The sequence below is a fragment of the Entelurus aequoreus genome, linkage group LG09 (assembly GCF_033978785.1).
Source record: "Entelurus aequoreus isolate RoL-2023_Sb linkage group LG09, RoL_Eaeq_v1.1, whole genome shotgun sequence".
NCBI lineage: Eukaryota > Metazoa > Chordata > Actinopteri > Syngnathiformes > Syngnathidae > Entelurus > Entelurus aequoreus.
Window position 1 is genome coordinate 30,385,769 of NC_084739.1, and position 19,791 is coordinate 30,405,559.

Below are 19,791 nucleotides of genomic sequence, written 5' to 3' on the forward strand. Positions count from 1 at the left end.
TTCTGTTTATATTTACATCTAACACAATTTCCCAACTCATATGGAAACGGGGTTTGTATTTCCCCATTAAGAAACAACATTATCTTATGAGATGGAGGTGTTTTTCGCTGAATATATTAGGATGCCACAACGCCTGCCAGAAACAGTAAATCATAATAAAGTATTTCATTTGTTGCACACTTTTAATTTAAATACATTTAAAGTGCTACAGTACAAACCATTATTTAAAACAGATAAAATACTGAGACTAAAACACTATTAGTGAAGAATAAGAAACTTATGTTTTTTAACTGTGTGTTTATGTACAGTATTTTAGTTATTAAAAAACTCAAAGTTTTCAGTGTGTGAATGAGTACTTCTTGAGCACATGCAACAATACCCTGATAATAATGATAACCGTGATGTAAAATGTTCATATCATTACATCCTAAGCTGTGAGTTTTACAAAGTGTAGTAAATTGTTCACGGTTTCGCAACAATTTTTATGTCAAACGGTGATAAGCGCCAGTTTATCATTATATCGGTAATCCTCACATCCCTAACTGCTATATTTAACATTCTAACACCAATATGACCGCAAATTGTTAGCTGCTTCTCTGGGACTGTTTTTGTGCATGTACTCCCAGCATGTACGAGTGTACGAGACAGCAGTGAGTGACAGCCTGAATCCTCAGGCCAACAGGTTATATTTATTCAATATAATTAGTAATTGTGAAAAATATAAATGTTCTGTTAAACCACTAATGGTAACATAAGCTAGCCGATGGTGTTCTTGTTGAAAACAGCCCCTTTGATTCAGCAAATGTAGACTTCAAAGTATGTACTGTTCTTGCATGCACGTCCTTATTTACCTTCTGGCTGTCATATTTGAGCTTAAACTGGTTTGTCTTTACAGCTGAGCGATTTGGGAAAAAGCTGGAGGAGCTGTGCAGGGAACGAGGCTCTCTGAAGTTGGGTTTACCTTCTAGGCAGCCCAGTGTGGCCCTGTTTCTGGAGAGGCTCAGACAGGTGGTGCAGAGCGCCCTCCAGAGGACAGACACCTGTAAGCACAGGTCAGTCAGGCAAGAAGGATTCAACAGTAGGGTTAAACCTATTCGTCACTTCCATCTGCACATTGTGACACCATCAGTAATGACGGTTTATCAAAACCAAAGAAGTGTGGTTCATATAATTACCAGTGTGTACAAAATGGTAACATTTAGTATTTTAGCTGTGGCCTTTTATCACCAGACAACAATGCTGTCATGTGCTCAAGTAATGCATATCTCAATGGGGTCACATGATCAGTTGATATTTATCAAGCGCTAGCAGTTGCTTGAGGAGCCGTCAAGTTGTAAATAAACAATTGTGATCATTGTTCTTTTCTCCATTAAATGTTGTGAAACGAGACATAAAGAGAGCTGTGCAACTCAGCTCCTACGACAGGAAGGAAAAGAACTGGGGTCTCTGCCGCATGCATCCTGTAACGAAGCCTAAAGCTTAAACCCAATCGCTACGTGCTTTGCTTGTCTATCAGAGATGCTGTATTTACACGTGTACACGTCACATTAAAGCTAAAACATGTCAAAGCGCAGCATGTAGGTCATCTTTGGTTCAGACGAAGAGAATGAAATAAAAAGTTTAAGATATGCAAAAGTCATTAGCGGTCCACTAAAAGGAGAACTGCTCTTTTTGCTGCATAGTTTGGCTCAAAAGTTTCAGATTTTCAGCGTGACCATGTCGCACTCTCTCGGTTTTCATCTGCTCCAATGTTTCAGCCTCTTATTCGTGCTCGCTTCTATAAGCAGTAGTTCATCCTCCATATATTTAGTTAAAAAAGAGAAGGTTTCGAATCGTCATTTGTCCAAAAAAGTCTAATGAATGGAAAACACACTTGCGTTAGATTTAGGGAGTAGGAACATATTTATTGCGGGAAGTCGAAAGTGCGCTGCTATGGAAATGCGCTGAATAATTAGTTCCGGCAGTGCATAAAATGACCAAAATACGGTAATATTGCACATATTACATGTTGTTATGATCATGTTTGTTATACATTATAAATAGATTTGCAGCGTGTATATAAAACGTTGATGGAGGGTTTTGAAGTTGTTTTAGTGGGCTTTGAAGGCTACAACAGTGACTTCTATTATCTGCATCTTGCAAGCGTTTTTTTTAATCATCTTTAAAATCCTAAAAAAAAAAAAAGACGTGTGTTCTTGTCTCTCATAATGATTGTGAACGATAGGCAAAATTCCAATTGCAGTTCCCCTTTAAGAATCCAAGCTTTAAATAATAGGGAATCCTAATTGAGAAGGTGATTGTAGTAACATTGTTTTGTTGCTGGTGGGCAGGTCGAGTGCAGAACTTGATGCAGGGGAGCGGTCGGATTCAAGCCGTAGAGATCGTCTCATCCAAGAGAAACGGGCAGTAGAGGTAACTTCAGCTCTTTATATATCAAAAACAGTAATGCACTTTTTATTATGATTTAAGTCTCAACCATTTATTAATACTATCACTCCAGAGAATATGATTCCATTGACAGTACAGTTCAGCTCACCATGGTACAGTTTGCTGCAGTGTTTGTGTGTATTCCCCATTCCATTCACAATTAGAACAGAATTTTGAAATTGCAGTTTTTTTTCTTCATGTGGCCCAGAATTCATGGCAGGGCACCTACCTATATAGCTACCGTATCTGTGCATTTCTTACATCAATGGTACAATATGAATCACTTATTTTTGTACTCTTCACAGCTTACAGATGTGCCAACAACTGTGCTCTTCATGGACCCATTTTGTTGCATTTCAAGTTCAGTCTCTGAAACCTGTATTATTCTTCTGTGTCATGGCTATGGATGAGTTCTGAATTAGGTACTTTAATAGGTACCGACCGAATTCTACTAAAGGGTAGCAATTCCCGTAAAATCTAACAGTGCCATATTTCTATACCTTTTGATCAAGCATTGTTGTGACGTCACATCCCGTTGCAGATTTGGCACTGCATGTCTCAAACCCTTAGCGGGGAAACAAACCCTTAAGCAGCACATATAGAGGACTCAACCAAACTGTCTTTAGGTAATTTTATGCTTTTGAATGCCATCAAAGCAAAAATGTTTGATAAAAATGCTCAAACGTAAAATAAGGCTCCACTTTTTTAAAAGGTGCTAATTTGATGCTAATTTACATTGGCTTATATTGGTTTTGCCATGTACATGCTCCCGAATACTAGATTATTAGATTTACATGGCAATATCAACCCCTCCAAATTTGGTAATGAAAACTACAACTATGATCCACATTACAATCAAACAGCTGGTGTGTAATAATTATTTACAGTATAAACACTTTGTGGGATGTAAGAACACAGTGTATAGCAACTGGGCAGCACAGTTATCATTATCAGCTCACTGTTAAATGTTAAATATAAAAATATATTTATTATTAAACAATGCAACATTTATTAACACAAAAGTACCGAAAATTTGTACCGTTGAGTACCGGTATCTCCCACGGCTTGGACCCAGAGGAGCTCAGATCATGCAAACAGTTTTATTCTAATCGCCACCGAGAAAAGAGCTGGATGTAGCCTTATAGGTTGCCCTAGTCAGGATGAGTAATTGTTGCGAAACGCTTTACAAGATTGACTTCAGTGATTTAGAAGATGCAAAAAAATTATAAAATGTTGTGCTGTATAACTGGCTTTATTTTCACTCTCACGTTTCACTTTGCAATGTGCATTTTCACAAGTAGATCAACAATATTGTAAGTGTTTTTTGGGGAAAATCTTCATTAATCGTCCACCAACGTCATCAGTCACTTGTCAACAGGGTACAAGATACGTGAGCATTTTTACTACGAAGTTAACATGAGTGGCAGCTCCTATAAACATAAAAAGGGGAGCGGCAAAGCGAAAAGAAAAGGAAAAAAGTAAGTGTAGCGGTGGTGCACTGCCTCTTAATCGGCTGTGTATAAAACAGGTATTGGCATGAGAGGGTAGCGTGCTGACTACTGAGCAAAAAGCCTGGGTTATTTCGCTTGATTGCTGGGTTGCATATGACGTCACGTCTGTTTTTCTTCTTTGCGACTTAATTCACACGATGGTCAAGCAGCTTGAGCGTAGCATTAAAACAAGCAGGCCTGGCCCTAACCAATCTGGCGCCCTAGGCAAGATTTTAGGTGGCGTCCCCCCACATCAGCAGTGAAGTGTATATACTCACAAGAAACCGAATAGCTTTGTCTTTGACCTTTTTTTTTACTTAAAGAAAGCAAATTAACAATCAGAATAGTTAACAAGATAAAAAAAAAATATGGATAAATAAATAAATACAAAAAATGAATATATGAAATACAATATTTTTTACATACATAAACACAAAATAAAACGTGTCAACAAGTTGCATAAAATAAATTAAAAATACAATATAAATAAGGCACTGCACAAGGCACTGCACAAAACAAGATATCAAACCAGTATGACTTTAACAACTATATTACAAAAAAAGGGGATCCTACAGAGTTCTCTATTTGTGCTTTTTAATATTGCATTAACTAGAATGACTTACAAATTACTGTACACCAGGGAGTACTGTAATTACCTAACGTTACATTATTATTTTCCATAACAATTTAGCCCCCTCCACAATATTAACCCGACGTTAAAACAGAACTAGCTATTTATTGATTAGCAATTGCCGAATCATGTAACATTAGCTTAATGCTAAAAATCCAGGTTACTATCACATTCTGTAACAGACAAATAATTTAATGTAGGCTAACGTTACCTACCTGCTACCTCTGTCTTTTTCTCGTTTCTCCCCCTCTTCTTTTCTCTTTTTTCTTCCCTGGGCACCTGACAGTTTTGGCCGTTTTGACATCTTGTGTTGATTTTTTGATGTGGTGACGTCCAAAAAGAGTCATGAATGATACGGGAAGGGAGGGGGCGCACCGTGCGGGGGGGGGGGGGGGGGCGTAATGGTGTAACAAATAATATTTCTATTAAATAGGCTTTACTTTGCATTTTAATCAACGTGGGATTATTTTATGTATTTAGAAATAATAGTACCAACTTTTTTTTTTCTCTTTTTTTTCTCCAACATTTGTGGCACTGGCGTGGCGCCCCCTGATGGGCGGCGCCCTTAGCATTTGCCTATACGGCCTATGCCACGGGCCGGCCCTGAAAACAAGTGAGAGTGAGTGTAGAGTTTGAGCAGAAGATGTTGTATTGCTGTTCTGTTCTTGGGTGTTAGAGTCTTTCAAATAGAGAGATAGAAAAGAGCTTTCATAGAGTCCTAAAATAAGTCGTTCATAAAGTGTATCGATGGAACTGGCTCTTAAAAATATCTCTTTCATCGTTTTGTGGAATACAATCGGACCATGGTTGTGTCTGCAATTATTACTTTGTAAAATGTTTTTTTGAACATTTGATTTCTGTGTTTCTCTACTATATTAGTAGTGTTTAAGACAGCAGAACTAAATGTAAAGAAAGGACAATAGATCGCATTAGTTTCTGTTCTTTTGTGGTTGCTATGCCTAAATATAACTACAAAGACCTGGTTGTGCAAATTCCTAGCAGTAAATTTTATAATTGTTGGTCCAATCCACTCTATTTTCGTTGTCGATTTTCATAACGGAAAATATAAGCTTAGCTGTTGTTGATGTGCAGGCAAGCCAAGTGCTTTATTCGACATGGATGACCCCATTATAGCGTCTTTGGTGATATTTGTTAGCATCAAGAAAATATCCTTAATAGTATTAATAAACTAGATGAAGAAATATGTTGTAGGCTCAACAGAATCTTGATATCGCTGGCAAAGATTCATGCTGAACAACAGGGTCTTTTATAGCTAAATAATGAGACAAAATATGAACTTCACACCATAAAAACAACTGCAGACATTAATTGTAGATGAGACTAACATTAGTTGCAAAAATCAATTGCAAACACAATTATAATTTTTCTCATTAGCAGCCCGGCATTCCTTATGTCAATCAAATACAGCACATAGCGATGCACGAATAAATCCAACTTTGTCTTTCACGGTTAAATGCTTAATTTGTAGACCCCGCCAGATCTAAATACATGATGTGCCTCCAATCTTTTCTTCCTAAAATCCTTATAAGTGTCAAAGGAAGTGAGGTCGAGGCGAGCAGTAACATCTCGGTGATGATGAATTGTTTAAATCTTTAAAAAATATATTTTTTATAAGTGTTTAAATCCACTTCATCCCATTTTAAATATTTTTTCATGATCTTAGACTTAGACTTACTTCCTTTATTGTCATTCAAATTTGAACTTTACAGTATAGATAAGAACAACATTTTGTTGCATTTTGCATATCGCTTGTATATTTGCCTCTCAACCTTTCAAAATACGGCCAAATATTTCACTGAGGCAGGTAAATAAACAGTAGCCTAATGGGACTCTAGACCATCGCCTGAAACCCGGAAGTGCCTCTAGATCAGGTGTTTGCAACCCAGCAATAGCACAGAGTTTAAAGGGCCTGGTCATGTGCCTGGCTCCTGGCCTGGCTCTGATTTGTCCCGCCACTGCTGCTGGTATAAGGTCCAGCTCACCCCAACCTAGATAAAGTAGAAAATAAATGAAATCAATCTGCAATTTAGTGAAGTTCCGTACATGATGTTGTGATGCAGGACGAAACAAAAGAGCTGCAGCAGAGGCTGACGGAGCTAAAGGATCGCAGTCGATGTCTGGAGCAACAGATCCAGCGGGAGGAGCAGCAGATGGAGGCTGAAGAGCTGGAGGGCTCTGTGCTGAGGAGCTGCACCGTTGCTCAGCTCCGAGACATGAACCAAACCCTTCAGGATCTTGTGACTTCTGAGAACCGCACACAAATAGCCGTCTCTCCTCCGCCCTCAATGCTCAGGTCAGCGTCTATTCAAGGATTTGGGATATGAAAATATGCACATTTAAACACATGACAGGGTGTCTGATGTTTCATTAGAATTAAATAAGCATGGGTGAAAATAATAAAACTGTTGTTTATCCACTTCCCAAGACATTTTTGAGAACATTCGTGTCAGTGAAGACAAGTGATGTTAAAAGCTGGAAAGTAGTTGCTAAAAGTCCTGCAGTACTATGAGCCACCCGGTGAAGGTGCAAGAGAGCTGTCTCTGGCGGTGACCTGTCTCAGCAGCCAGGAGGTCTTACATATTATGTCACATACAGTTTATAGTACAAAGAAAATGAAACATCTTTACACCGGTCCAAGAGTGTTTTATAATTGACTTGTCTGAAGCAATGAGGTCATAATTGAACCACAGGCAAGTGAACCTGCATGGTTTTAACTTTTACACTTATCATCCCGCCATAACATTAGACTTTTCATATACGAATGCTTTGAAAATACATACTTTTTATACTTTGCTTTATTTGAATGGACATGTGTACCAAATGATGACAGACATGTGTTAAGGACACATTTATGATATGTCTAACATACAATAAATGTTCAATCCGTCAATTTTCTTTACCGCTAGCGCTCATTAAGATCATGTGTGAGCTGGAACCTCTCCCAGCTAACTTGAGGCAAGAGGCCACTAACCATTCACGCCTATGGACAATTTAGATTCTCTCATGAACTTAACATGCATGTTTTTAGAAAGCCATACAGAGATGTTCTAATGAACCTATATGTGAGGCATATGTGCTAAACACCGTCCTGCTCATTGCATATTATAGGCCTCAAATCAATGTTAATATTTGGTTACATGTCCATTGGCAAGTTTCACTGCAATAAGGCACTTTTGGTAGCCATCCACAAGCTTCTGGCAAGCTTCTGGTTGAATTTTTGACCACTCTTCTTGACAAAATTAGCACAGTTCAGCTAAATGTGTTGGTTTTCTGACATGGACTTGTTTCTTCAGCATTGTCCACACGTTTAAGTCAGGACTTTGGGAAGGCCATTCTAAAACCTTAATTCTAGCCTGATTTAGCCATTCCTTTAACATTTTTGACGTGTGTTTGGGGTCATTGTCCTGTTGGAACACCCAATTGCGCCCAAGACCCAACATCCGGGCTGATGATTTTAGGTTGTCCTGAAGAATTTGGAGGTAATCCTCTGTGACAGTCTCTCACCATCCGGGTTCCACTGACCACCAAATAGGGACATAACGTCAAGCAGGTTGTGACTTTTCTTTATTATTTCAATAAATCTGCGTCTTCTTTCGCCGGGTTGCTTTTCAGCTCTGGCTTCACCTGCTCACTCTTCCGCTTGCTTTTCAGCACCGCGTCTTCATCTGTCTCTCGCTCTCCGTCTCCGTCACTCTCGCTCTGCACGTGTTCGTTTCGCCTCTGCTTCTTCTGCCTCGTCGTGGAGGATATTATATAATTGTGCCCAGGTGGGCGATCCACACACCTGACATTCATTACGGCGCCGCTGGTCCGCCGGCCACGCCTCCTCGCCGCCATCTTCGGAGTCGGTCCCGGCATGCCCCGCCTCGCTGTCGGTCTGCCGGCCACGCCTCCCCACATCCTCTTTTTTCACTGTCCCATTTACTCTCTGTAAAGCACCAGTTCCATCGGCAGCAAAACAGGCCCAGAGCATAATACTACCACCACCATGCTTGACGGTAGGTATGGTGTTCCTGGGATTAAAGGCCTCACCTTTTCTCCTCCAAACATATTGCTGGGTATTGTGGCCAAACAGCTAAATTTTTGTTTCATCTGACCACAGAACTTTCCTCCAGAAGGTCTTATCTTCATCCATGTGATGTCAGCAATATGTTTGGAGGAGAAAAGGTGAGGCCTTTAATCTCAGGAACACCATGCCTACCATCAAGCATGGTGGTGGTAGTATTATGCTCTGGGCCTGTTTTGCTGCCAATGGAACTGGTGCTTTACAGAGATTAAATGGGACAATGAAAAAGGAGGATTACCTCCAAATTCTTCAGGACAACCTAAAATCATCAGCCCGGAGGTTGGGTCTTCCAACAGGACAATGACCCCAAACACACGTCAAAAGTGGTAAAGGAATGGTTAAATCAGGCTAGAATTAAGGTTTTAGAATGGCCTTCCCAAAGTCCTGACTTAAACGTGTGGACAATGCTGAAGAAACAAGTCCATGTCAGAAAACCAAAACATTTAGCTGAACTGCACCAATTTTGTCAAGAGGAGTGGTCAAAAATTCAACCAGAAGCTTGCCAGAAGCTTGTGGATGGCTACCAAAAGCGCCTTATTGCAGTGAAACTTGCCAAAGGACATGTAACCAAATATTTGGTCACATTTTTAGTAGACCCATAATAAATTCATAAAAGAATCAAACTTCAATGTTTTTTGTGACAAACAAGTATGTGCTCCAATCACTCTATCACAAAAAAATAAGAGTTGTAGAAATTATTGGAAACTCAAGACAGTCATGACATTATGTTCTTTACAAGTGTATGTAAACTTTTGACCACGACTGTATATATCTATATAAAATAATGTTGAAAGATGGCACCTGATGGCCAAAGGATGTAATTGCATTTTTTGTCCATATACTTAAAAATAGTGTTCATGTATGAGATCTACGCCTGCCAATTATGGCCAAAGTAATAATTAAGATTATTGTTATCATTATTGAAATCATGATTACTGATTGTTAGGTAAAGCAGTGTTGGGGTGTGAACCAACGTTCCCTCTAAGGTGCGCGCCTGTGCAATTGCGCACTGCTCAAGCGTCCTCTGCGCACGGCAAATCTTTGCCACGCACAAAATCAAATAAAAAAATAAGCGCATAACAATTTTCGACACACGGACACGACAGAGAAAACAGTTTTCGTCATCATTGTTCAAATATTGTAACGTCTGTCGAGACACTTTAAGGACATAAATTCCATCCATCACTTTACTGAGCAAAACTCTTTATTGTCGGCCATAAACACATCACCAAAACATTAGTAAAAAAAAATATATCTAGCAAAAGTGGTCATTTTCTGCAGTACAAACCAGACCAAAAGCAACTTTGTTATATCAACAGTAGCCGCTCCCTCTTTCTCACTTGCGCCAACACATGCACATATGGCACTTAGCCAGTGATGCGTTTACAGCCACACAAAAAGTCGGACAACTCTAACACCACACATAAAGTGTCATTCCAGGTCGTTACACTATGATTTACCAATCAAATGTGTGCTTATTCTAGTGTCATTTATTAGGAATCTTAATTCATAAATATTAATCATGAAATGCTGTTAGTATATTAAATAAATACTAATAAAAATATATTTTTTACAAACAGGAAGTTGAAGGAATGTACACATGATCCCCTGCTTACATCTCATTGTGCAACATGTGAATGTTTTAATGGGAACTAAATGCAATGTCTGAAAGGGGTACAAACTATTTCCAAAGCAGGACCTCCACCCAGACAAACAATACAAGTACACAGTTCATGAAAAACAATATTTTTTGTTATTGTCATTGTAAATGGGCTTAAACACTTATATTAGAAAATAATCTCATGGAAATTACTGCTGTCATTTGATTATAATAATAAGAGAATGTTGTCTTTCTATCTGTGTTGGCCCTGCGATGAGCTGGGGACTTGTCCAGGGTGTACCCCGCCTTCCGCCCAAATGCAGCTGAGATAGGCTCCGGCGACCCCGAAAGGGACAAGCGGTAGAAAATGGATGGATGGATGGAGATTGAACTTGTTATTTAGTCAGGTTTGGGACAGGTGTGCTGCTGGTGTAGCCACAGTGTGCACGTCTGATGTTGCTCACATGGGCTCCACTGAATGCTCAGGGAGTTTTTGCGTTTGCTCACACACATGAAAAATTAGAGGGAACATTGGTGTGAATGTAATAGCATCATGTAATTTGTAATGTCTAATAAAAAGACTATAGATAAATGTTATCCATATATCTAAAGACAAATATTAGTTTTTTAAAATTCTTTAATAATATCAACTTGTCAGCTTTTTGTCATTACATCATGCCTTTATCTTTATTTTTACATTTTGATAGAGGGAGTTTTTTTAGAAATAATTTATTTAAGTTATGTACATTTATATGTACATGTACAGTTGTGTTCAAAATAATAGCAGTCCCACATCACTAGCAAGATAAACCACTGTTTTTGGTAGAATTTCAACTTCTACACTGCAAGTACGTTTCTAGAAGGTTTAGTAAAGGTATAGAAAACCAACAGACCCAACAGGCATGACGTGCATGCTGCTGATTCTGTGAAACTGAATCATTTACTGAAAGGGGCGTGTTCAAAAAAATAGCAGTGCTGCGTTCCATCATTGATTATGTGTAAAAAAATATGTTAAACAAGTGGCCCTTATTTTAGGATCAAGGCAACTGACGCTGCATATGCTGGCTGTGCATTTGTCCTTGGAAAAACAGAGTAAAATGGGTCGTTGAAGACACTGTTCAGAAGAAGAGCGTTCTTTGATTAAGAATTTAATAAAAGAGGGGAAATCCTGTAAAGAAGTGCAGAAAATGATAGACTGTTCAGCTAAAATGATATCAAACGCTTTAAAATGTAAGCCAAAACCAAAAAGGCGAGGCAGAAATAGAAAATCGACTATTGGATGGATCGGAGAATAACCAAAATGGCAAAGACTCAGCCAATGATCAGCTCCAGGAGGATCAAAGAAGATCTAAGATGGCCTGTGAGTACTGTTACAATCAGACCACGTCTATGTGAAGCCAAACTACCAGCAAGAAGCCCCCGCAAAGTCCCATTGTTAAAAAAAAGACGTGTGCTGAAGCGGTTACAATTTGCCAAAGAACACATTGACTGACCTTAAAAGAAATGGCGTAATATTTGAGGACTGATGAGAGTAAGATTGTTCTTTTTGGGTCTAAGGGCCACAGACAGTTTGTCAGACGTCCTGCAAACTCTGAATTCAAGCCATAGTACACGGTGAAGACGGTGAAGCATGGTGGTGCAAGCATCATGATATGGGGATGTTTCTCGTACTGTGGTGTTGGTCCTATTCATCGCATACCAGGGATCATGGATCAGTTTGAGTGAAGTGAAGTGAAGTGAATTACATTTATATAGCGCTTTTTCTCAAGTGACTCAAAGCGCTTTACATAGTGAAACCCAATATCTAAGTTACATTCAAACCAGTGTGGGTGGCACTGGGAGCAGGTGGGTAAAGTGTCTTGCCCAAGGACACAACGGCAGTGACTAGGATGGCGGAAGCGGGGATCGAACCTGCAACCCTCAAGTTGCTGGCACGGCCGCTCTACCAACCGAGCTATACCGCCCCGATGTACATCAGAATACTGGAAGAAGACATGTTGTTGTATGCTGAAGAGGAAATGCCCTTGAAATGGGTGTTTCAACAAGACAATGACCCCAAACACACCAGCAAGCGAGTAAAATCATGGTTCCAGACAAACAGAATTCAAGTAATGGAGTGGCCAGCACAATCCCCGAACCTTAATCCCATTGAAAACTTGTGGGCTGACATAAAGAATGCTGTTCATGAAGCAAAACCAAAAAATGCAGAGGAATTGTGGAATGTAGTACAATTGTCCTGGGCTGCAATACCTGTCGACTCCATGTGCCACAGATGTGAAGCAGAAACCGTGGTTATGCAACTAAATTATAGTTAATAATTCTAAGAAAAGTTGAATCTGCAAGCCTTTCTTAGTTTATACAGTACATTTGAGTTTTGTAAAGAAAGATGCCAACACTGCTATTTTTTTGTTTTATATTTCTTGACTTTCTGTAAAATATTGTCAATTTAAATTACTTTTTTCCAATTTTCTGGCTTTGAAATAGAATGTGCAGTCTCCCCAATGCATTTGTGTTCATTTAAATACAATTTATTTGAAGAATTTTGAGGTTTACTCACCTTTTTAAACACACTGCTATTATTATGAACATAACTGTAGATGCTTTATCGGGACAGATCCATTAAGAGTTTGAGCAGAAATAGGTCGTATAAGAATTAACTACACACAATATCACATTAACAGCGTGCTATGTTACATGAATGGTTTTTGAAGTAACTTGTGACATGAAAAGAACAAGTAATGTAAAAAACACCTGGTGTTTACTTTTTGATATCAAAATAAAACACAAAGCAGTTTGGCTAATGAAGATAAAGTCAAATAAACAACGCCTCCTATCAGTACAACAGTTTGTCCAGCAAACATAAACAGGAGTGACACCTCACACATCGATTACACAAACTTCACAGCCTGCGTTCAATTGGATGAGATGACAAAACATTTGAGCTAGTATTGATGTTATTTGAACACTGATACAGCAGCTGATGGACACTGTATTGAGACAATAAAAGAAACATCAAATAGTTTTCTCCTTAGCTGTATATTTTTAGTGTGGGGACAAGTGCGTCTGTCTCCATTATTGTCCACACCTGTCTCCATCTAAACACACCAGTGCGCTCTTAAACGCATGGCGGGAAGCGAGGGAAAAACTCTTGGCTCCTTTAACTCCAAAGGAAAATTTCTGGAGCAAAGTCTGTGTCGTGTGTACGCCATGATTATCAAGCCAAACGACACTAGTGTGAATGCTCCTGACTTCCTGTTGCCTAAAATGCATTAATAAATGGCGTTTTTTCTGTTATTAAAAAATTAGACGGTGTTACTAATTTTATCGTGAATTAACATTATACCGTTTACTGTTACATTCCTTGTCCATTAACAAATAAAAAGTCAAGGGCGGTCACGGCATGTTTGTGCCGCCGATGTTGGTCAATTTTTTAGGGCATGGCGGCAAATGAAGAGGGCGGTCGCGGCAGTTGCTGCGGTTGCCATGGTTAAATTCGAGCCCTGATGTTAGATATATAATTTCAGATGTGGAAAGGATAAACAGTGCCAATATTCTTTACATCTCCAAGATCCTCTCTTCTCTCACACGTGCTTGAAACTGATTTGAATTTTAATGTTTTTCTCCCAGATGCAAATTATTACCTTGCATTCTGATGGTAATAGCTCACAGGAGAGCACTCTGGGATGCCTCTCTGTCTTGCCACTTGTTCGACAGACGTGTAAATTGTACTTCTCACCATCCCGGTGGCGTGACCCACCATCAGTGGCGTAATTTGATATTTGACATACTGCCACATCCACCGGAATGCATTTATACTCACCACTGATTGAAATTTCCGACCTCAGATTGGTTATTCAGTTGCAAATCTTGGTGTGGTTTGCTTTCGGTCAGCAATATGATTGTGTTGCAGTTTTGCATTTATGGAAAAAAGAGCAGGTCACCCATTTACCCTCTGCCGCCCCCATCAAGATGAATTGATTTGGGGATTTTGCGCCCATAAAATTTGTAAGCTCGGTGGTCTGACACATTCAAACAAGGTTTAACTTTCTTGTTTTTTTGCAATATGGTCCAACTAACTGATGATGTCCTTTTTTATCGATTGCATACTCCATTTTCCACTTTCTCTACCACCAAATAATATGACTTCACTGGTTTACACCCAGTAATAACATTCATCCATCCATCCAAATTCTACCGCCTGTCCCTTTTGGAGTCGCGGGGGGTGCTGGAGCCTATCTCAGCTGCATTCGGGCGGAAGGCGGGGTACACCCTGGACAAGTCGCCAGCTCATCGCAGGGCCAACACAGATAGACAGACAACATTCACACTCACATTCACACACTAGGGCCAATTTAGTGTTGCCAATCAACCTATCCCCAGGTGCATGTTTTTGGAGGTGGGAGGAAGCCGGAGTACCCGGAGGGAACCCACGCAGTCACAGGGAGAACATATAAACTCCACACAGAAAGATCCCGAGCCCGGGATTGAACTCAGGACTACTCAGGGCCTTCGTATTGTGAGGCACATGCACTAACCCCTGTTCCACCGTGCTGCCCAGTAGTAATGACATCATATTGTTAAAATTATTCAATGATTCACACACTTATCTAATAGGTTAGTTGACATAGCCCACCTCTATTTGTCACTATAGAAAAGTGTATTATGAACGCATGGAGTAAAAACATAGTAAGATTTAATGGATTTGTATGTGCTTGATATGTCAAATCAATAGCAATTTTTGGCCATGTACTCAAATACACTTTGCTATAGCATTCAACGTAGGCCTGTCAAAATTAACACATTATAAAGCAGAATAATTCATCATCATTTTTAAGATGATTTAAACATTTTGTGCAAACAACCCATTTGCAGCACGGAATGACTTTAAATATTTCTGGTAACGTATTTCAGGCAGTTTGTTCAAGTGGTTGATCCGGTAGGGACAAGCTGCAGAACCAAACAAGTCAATGTAGAAGACAGTCAACAGCATGTTGAATCTCTCAATTGGAAATCTCTCCATAGTGGTACACGTACCAAAGTTTGAGAATAACTGTTGTATACTATTCATGGCAGAAGAATGTAAAACTCAAGTGTGTACAGCGATAACTGCTTGGTAAAACATTTATGATGACCTTAAAGGCCTACTGAAACCCACTACTACCGACCACGCAGTCTGATAGTTTATATATCAATGATGAAATCTTAACATTGCAACACACGCCAATACGGCCGGATTAATTTATAAAGTGCAATTTTAAATTTCCCGCTAAACTTCCGGTTGAAAATGTCTATGTATGATGACGTATGCGCGTGACGTCATTCGTTGAAACGGGAAGTATGCAGACACATTGAATCCTATACAAAAAACTCTGTTTCATCTCAAAATTCCACAGTATTCTGGACATCTGTGTTGGTGAATCTTTTGCAATTTGTTTAATGAACAATGAAGACTGCAAAGAAGAAAGTTGTAGGTGGGATCGGTGTATTAGCGGCGGACTACAGCAACACAACCAACCAGGAGGACTGAGAGATGGATAGCAGACGCGCTAGCCGCCGAACTCACCTTAACTTCCTCCGTATCCGGGCCACCGACCACATCTGTGATCGGGTGAAGTCCTTCGTCGCACCGTCGATTGCTGGAACGCAGGTGAGCACGGGTGTTGATGAGCAGATGAGGGCTGGCTGGCATAGGTGGATAGCTAATGTTTTTAGCATAGCTCTGTGAGGTCCGGTTGCTAAGTTAGCTTCAATGGCGCCGTTAGCAACAGCATTGTTAACCTTCGCCAGGCTGGAAAGCATTAACCGTGTAGTTACAGGTCCATGGTTTAATAGTATTGTTGATTTTCTGTCTATCCTTCCAGTCAGGGGTTTATTTCTTTTGTTTCTATATGCAGTTAAGCCCGATGCTATCACGTTAGCTCCGTAGCTAAAGTGTTTCGCCGATGCATTGTCTTGGAGATAAAAGTCACTGTGAATGTCCATTTCGCGTTCTCGACTCTCATTTTCAAAAGGATATAGTATCCGAGGTGGTTTAAAATACAAATCCGTGATCCACAATAGAAAAAGGAGAGAGTGTGGAATCCAATGAGCCAGCTTGTACCTAAGTTACGGTCAGAGCGAAAAAAGATATGTCTTGCACTGCATTCTAGTCCTTCACTCTAACGTTCCTCATCCACAAATCTTTCATCCTCGCTCAAATGAATGGGGTAATGTCGCTTTCTCGGTCCGAATCGCTCTAGCTGCATTGAAAACAATGGGGAAATGTGAGGAGCCTTTCAACTGTTGACGTCACGCTACTTCCGGTACAGGCAAGGCTTTTTTTATCAGCGACCAAAAGTTGCAACTTTATCGTCGATGTTCTCTACTAAATCCTTTCAGCAAAATTATGGCAATATCGTGAAATGATCAAGTATGACACATAGAATGGATCTGCTATCCCCGTTTAAATAATAAAAAAAATCATTTCAGTAGGCCTTTAAAGAGGGACCAAATTCTTGTCATGAGTCAGAATTTAATATCCCGCTGAGAGCATTCCAGACTAAACTGGGGTGTTGACTTCTACATTTGGAGATGAATAAAAAAACAAAAAGAAATGGCCAACTATGCAGTATACTTTTGCACAGTAACCTGTCTATTTCCTTTTGTAGACTCCTAGAACAAGAGCAGGCATTGACTCTATCCATCAAGGAAGCTACAGCCAAAGTAAGGGACCATTTTTTATTTGTAAAAATCAGGATTTCAGAGTGAATGTGTATAGATTTCTAATAAGTCGTGAGATCAAATTGAAAGTATGTGCTGTGTATCAGCGTCTGCTTGCTACATCTGCATGCTAAATGTCAGTGTTTATATTCATGTGCTTATTTCTATTTGATGAGACTGTGAACTCTGCACTGTTGTTTTGGAAGGGTCAGAATCAGCAGGAGAGTTGAATGTATCCTGGTAAATAATGCAAGACGCTGCTACAGTACAGCCTCTTCCTTGTTATGCAAAACACTATTTTTCTAACTTTTTAGTCAAAGTATCGACTGTGGTTGTTGGTTTGTCTGTATCATTTTTAGACCAAAAATGTTGCTTGAAGTGGCTGTTATGGAGGCAGGTGGACCCTAAAGATATACAAGAGAAAGTGTCATGAGAAATGAACATGCATCTGCAATATTGTTATGGACAAACCAACGTAGACTGTGCTGAACCAGCAAACTTTTTAAGGCATGCTGAATTATGTAAATATTATTTTAGATACAGTCAAGTAAAAACATTAGGGAAGGGCACAATAAGTTAATACTTTGCATGTTTTTATGTACTTTTGTATTTATCTCACCTTAAAAACCCTGTTTTTCTTTCTCGGTTGGTTTCCTTCTTTTGGAGACTGACACGATATTAACACATTAACACACTATTTATTCACTGACTATTAGAGATAGGGTGAGAAACTCTGTCTTCCGGCTGTCCTGTATATTAACCAAGTTGTAGCGACATTGTTATTGTAAAAGCGAACACTGAGGAACTATTTTTCTATCGTAGTAACACATCGCCTTGCGATGGCATGCTCCGGCATTAGCGTTAAGCTATCTACGGCAAGGGGTAAGCTAGCTACAGCGTTAGCAGCTGAATCGCTTTTGAGTTTATAAGGCACAACACAATGTGATAGGTCTATAGGGCCGCGGCCCATTGTTGGGCCATGAGGGCCTTCTAAAAAATATCTGTTTCTTAGCTGTGGTCATGAGTCGCAGCAGTACTCAGTTGTAATGCACTTTTTCACCACTTGTCATTAATGACAATCTCAATCAAACAGAAGAAGTCATCGAGAGGTTTAAGCGCAAAACTTATGAACAAAGTGGTGAAGCTGTATTTTCTTTTGCACTTCAATTTTATTATTCATTTTGCTTTGTTTTAATTTTATTTTAGAACTGCGTAATTGCATTTAAACGTCCCTTGTTTTGCAGTGTATTTGATTAGTACTTATTTTTGTAAACAGTCTAAACTAAGACTTGATAATAATCTTTGTGATTAACACATGATCTCCTATCATTTGACAAGGGTTATCCAGTTAAACCGTAAGTAGATTGGATATAATTATTGTGTACGAATAAATCCAAGAGTAAGATTGCTATTTCAGTGTTAATATCTGAATGGTGCCTGGGCCCTTCTCTAGTGGAAAAGTTGTGTCCCAAGGATAAAAAGGTTAAGAACTGCTGCGATAAGACACCAATCTTTACTGACTAAAAAACACGAACAATCATATTACATTATCTGTAAAGTATTAGCCCACATTTCATGTTTGGTTTGTACACCGTTAGCTCGAAAGCATATGTACAGTAGTTGTATAAAAATCATGACGCACTGCATGTATGCTGATCAATATTATAGTGACTCACTCGATGGACAGTTGTGCGTTTGGTCCAGTTGGCCGGGAACGTTTCGGTTTATTTTGGTTAAGCACTCCATTAAGTCATAACAGCTTGGCTTCAAGTTCTACATTTGCAGCATCAAGTCACGCCGACCTCACTCTGTCGGCTTCCGTCTGCTTCAATGTTTCACTCTCTCTTCGTGCTCGCTTCTATAAGCAGCAGTTCATCCTCCGCATTTTCAGGTTCAAAAAGATAAGGTTATAAATCCTAATTTGTCCAAAAATAGCCATCTTCGTTGTCTGTTACCAAGTCTGCCTGCATGATTAGAACACATAAGCATTTTTTTCTCGAAGTAAGAACAAACATTTTTTGCCGCAAATTGGAAGTACGTTGCTATGGGTACGGAAATAAATGCGATGAAGAAATAAGTTCCGGTAATGCTTAAAATACCTGTAAATATTGTACATATTACATATTGTTAAGAACCTGTTTGTTATTACATTATATATATACTTGCAGTGTGTATATAAAACAATGATGGTGGGTATTGAAGTTGTTTTAGAGGGCTTTGAATGATGGTGAATGATAGGCAACATTCCAAAACAAGTGCAGTTCCCCTTTAAGGGGCTGATTACAACAAATTAAATTGATCTGTTTTGGTGTCTACTGGCGTTTTTTTATAGCGTTCGTTTTAATATCACCTATCTGAAAAAAATGTTTTAAAATATGTTATGCATTTTCTTGCGTATAGAATGATCCAGACACATCATCACAACAGCTTAGTGCCACCCAAAACGCACCTTAAGCATGCCAAAATGATGTTATGTTGTCTAGATTGCGCTTCAATATAGCCTAGAAAAGGTGGTACATATTATATTTGTGTGTTGCATGTCAACAACATGACAAAACACCACAAGTTGGCCCATATGATGCCATAAAGGGGGAGGAAAATGAGTGTCTCTATAAACGCAAAAACCTTAACTGCACCACTTTTGCACTTGTTATCAATTGTACATGCAGTCTTAGTAGATTGCAGCAAACCTGCCAACTAATAGTACACAAAATGTTATAGTTTGCACACGCTATTTAGCACTTATTTGGATCGTAGCAGATCAAGCCCTTGGTTTGTTACTGGAACTCATTAGATAAGAATGATACAGGTTGACAGGGGCAAACACGCATCAACATTCAAATTCTCCAAAAACAGA

General features: G+C 39.3%; 1 protein-coding gene across 5 annotated transcripts in view; it reads left to right on the forward strand.

The window, feature by feature from the left end:
• The window catches only part of LOC133657336 (disrupted in schizophrenia 1 protein-like), a 189,672-nt gene that overhangs the window by 81,189 nt on the left and 88,692 nt on the right, over positions 1-19,791 (forward strand). For 3 of the 5 annotated variants that reach the window (XM_062058538.1, XM_062058537.1, XM_062058541.1), the window contains exons 9-12: positions 896-1,061; positions 2,331-2,412; positions 6,630-6,862; positions 16,883-16,937. In XM_062058538.1, the coding sequence (XP_061914522.1) occupies positions 896-1,061; positions 2,331-2,412; positions 6,630-6,862; positions 16,883-16,937 (536 nt within the window). The remainder of the gene's footprint in view (positions 1-895; positions 1,062-2,330; positions 2,413-6,629; positions 6,863-16,882; positions 16,938-19,791) is intronic. The other 2 variants (XM_062058539.1, XM_062058540.1) reach the window with 1 other exon arrangement.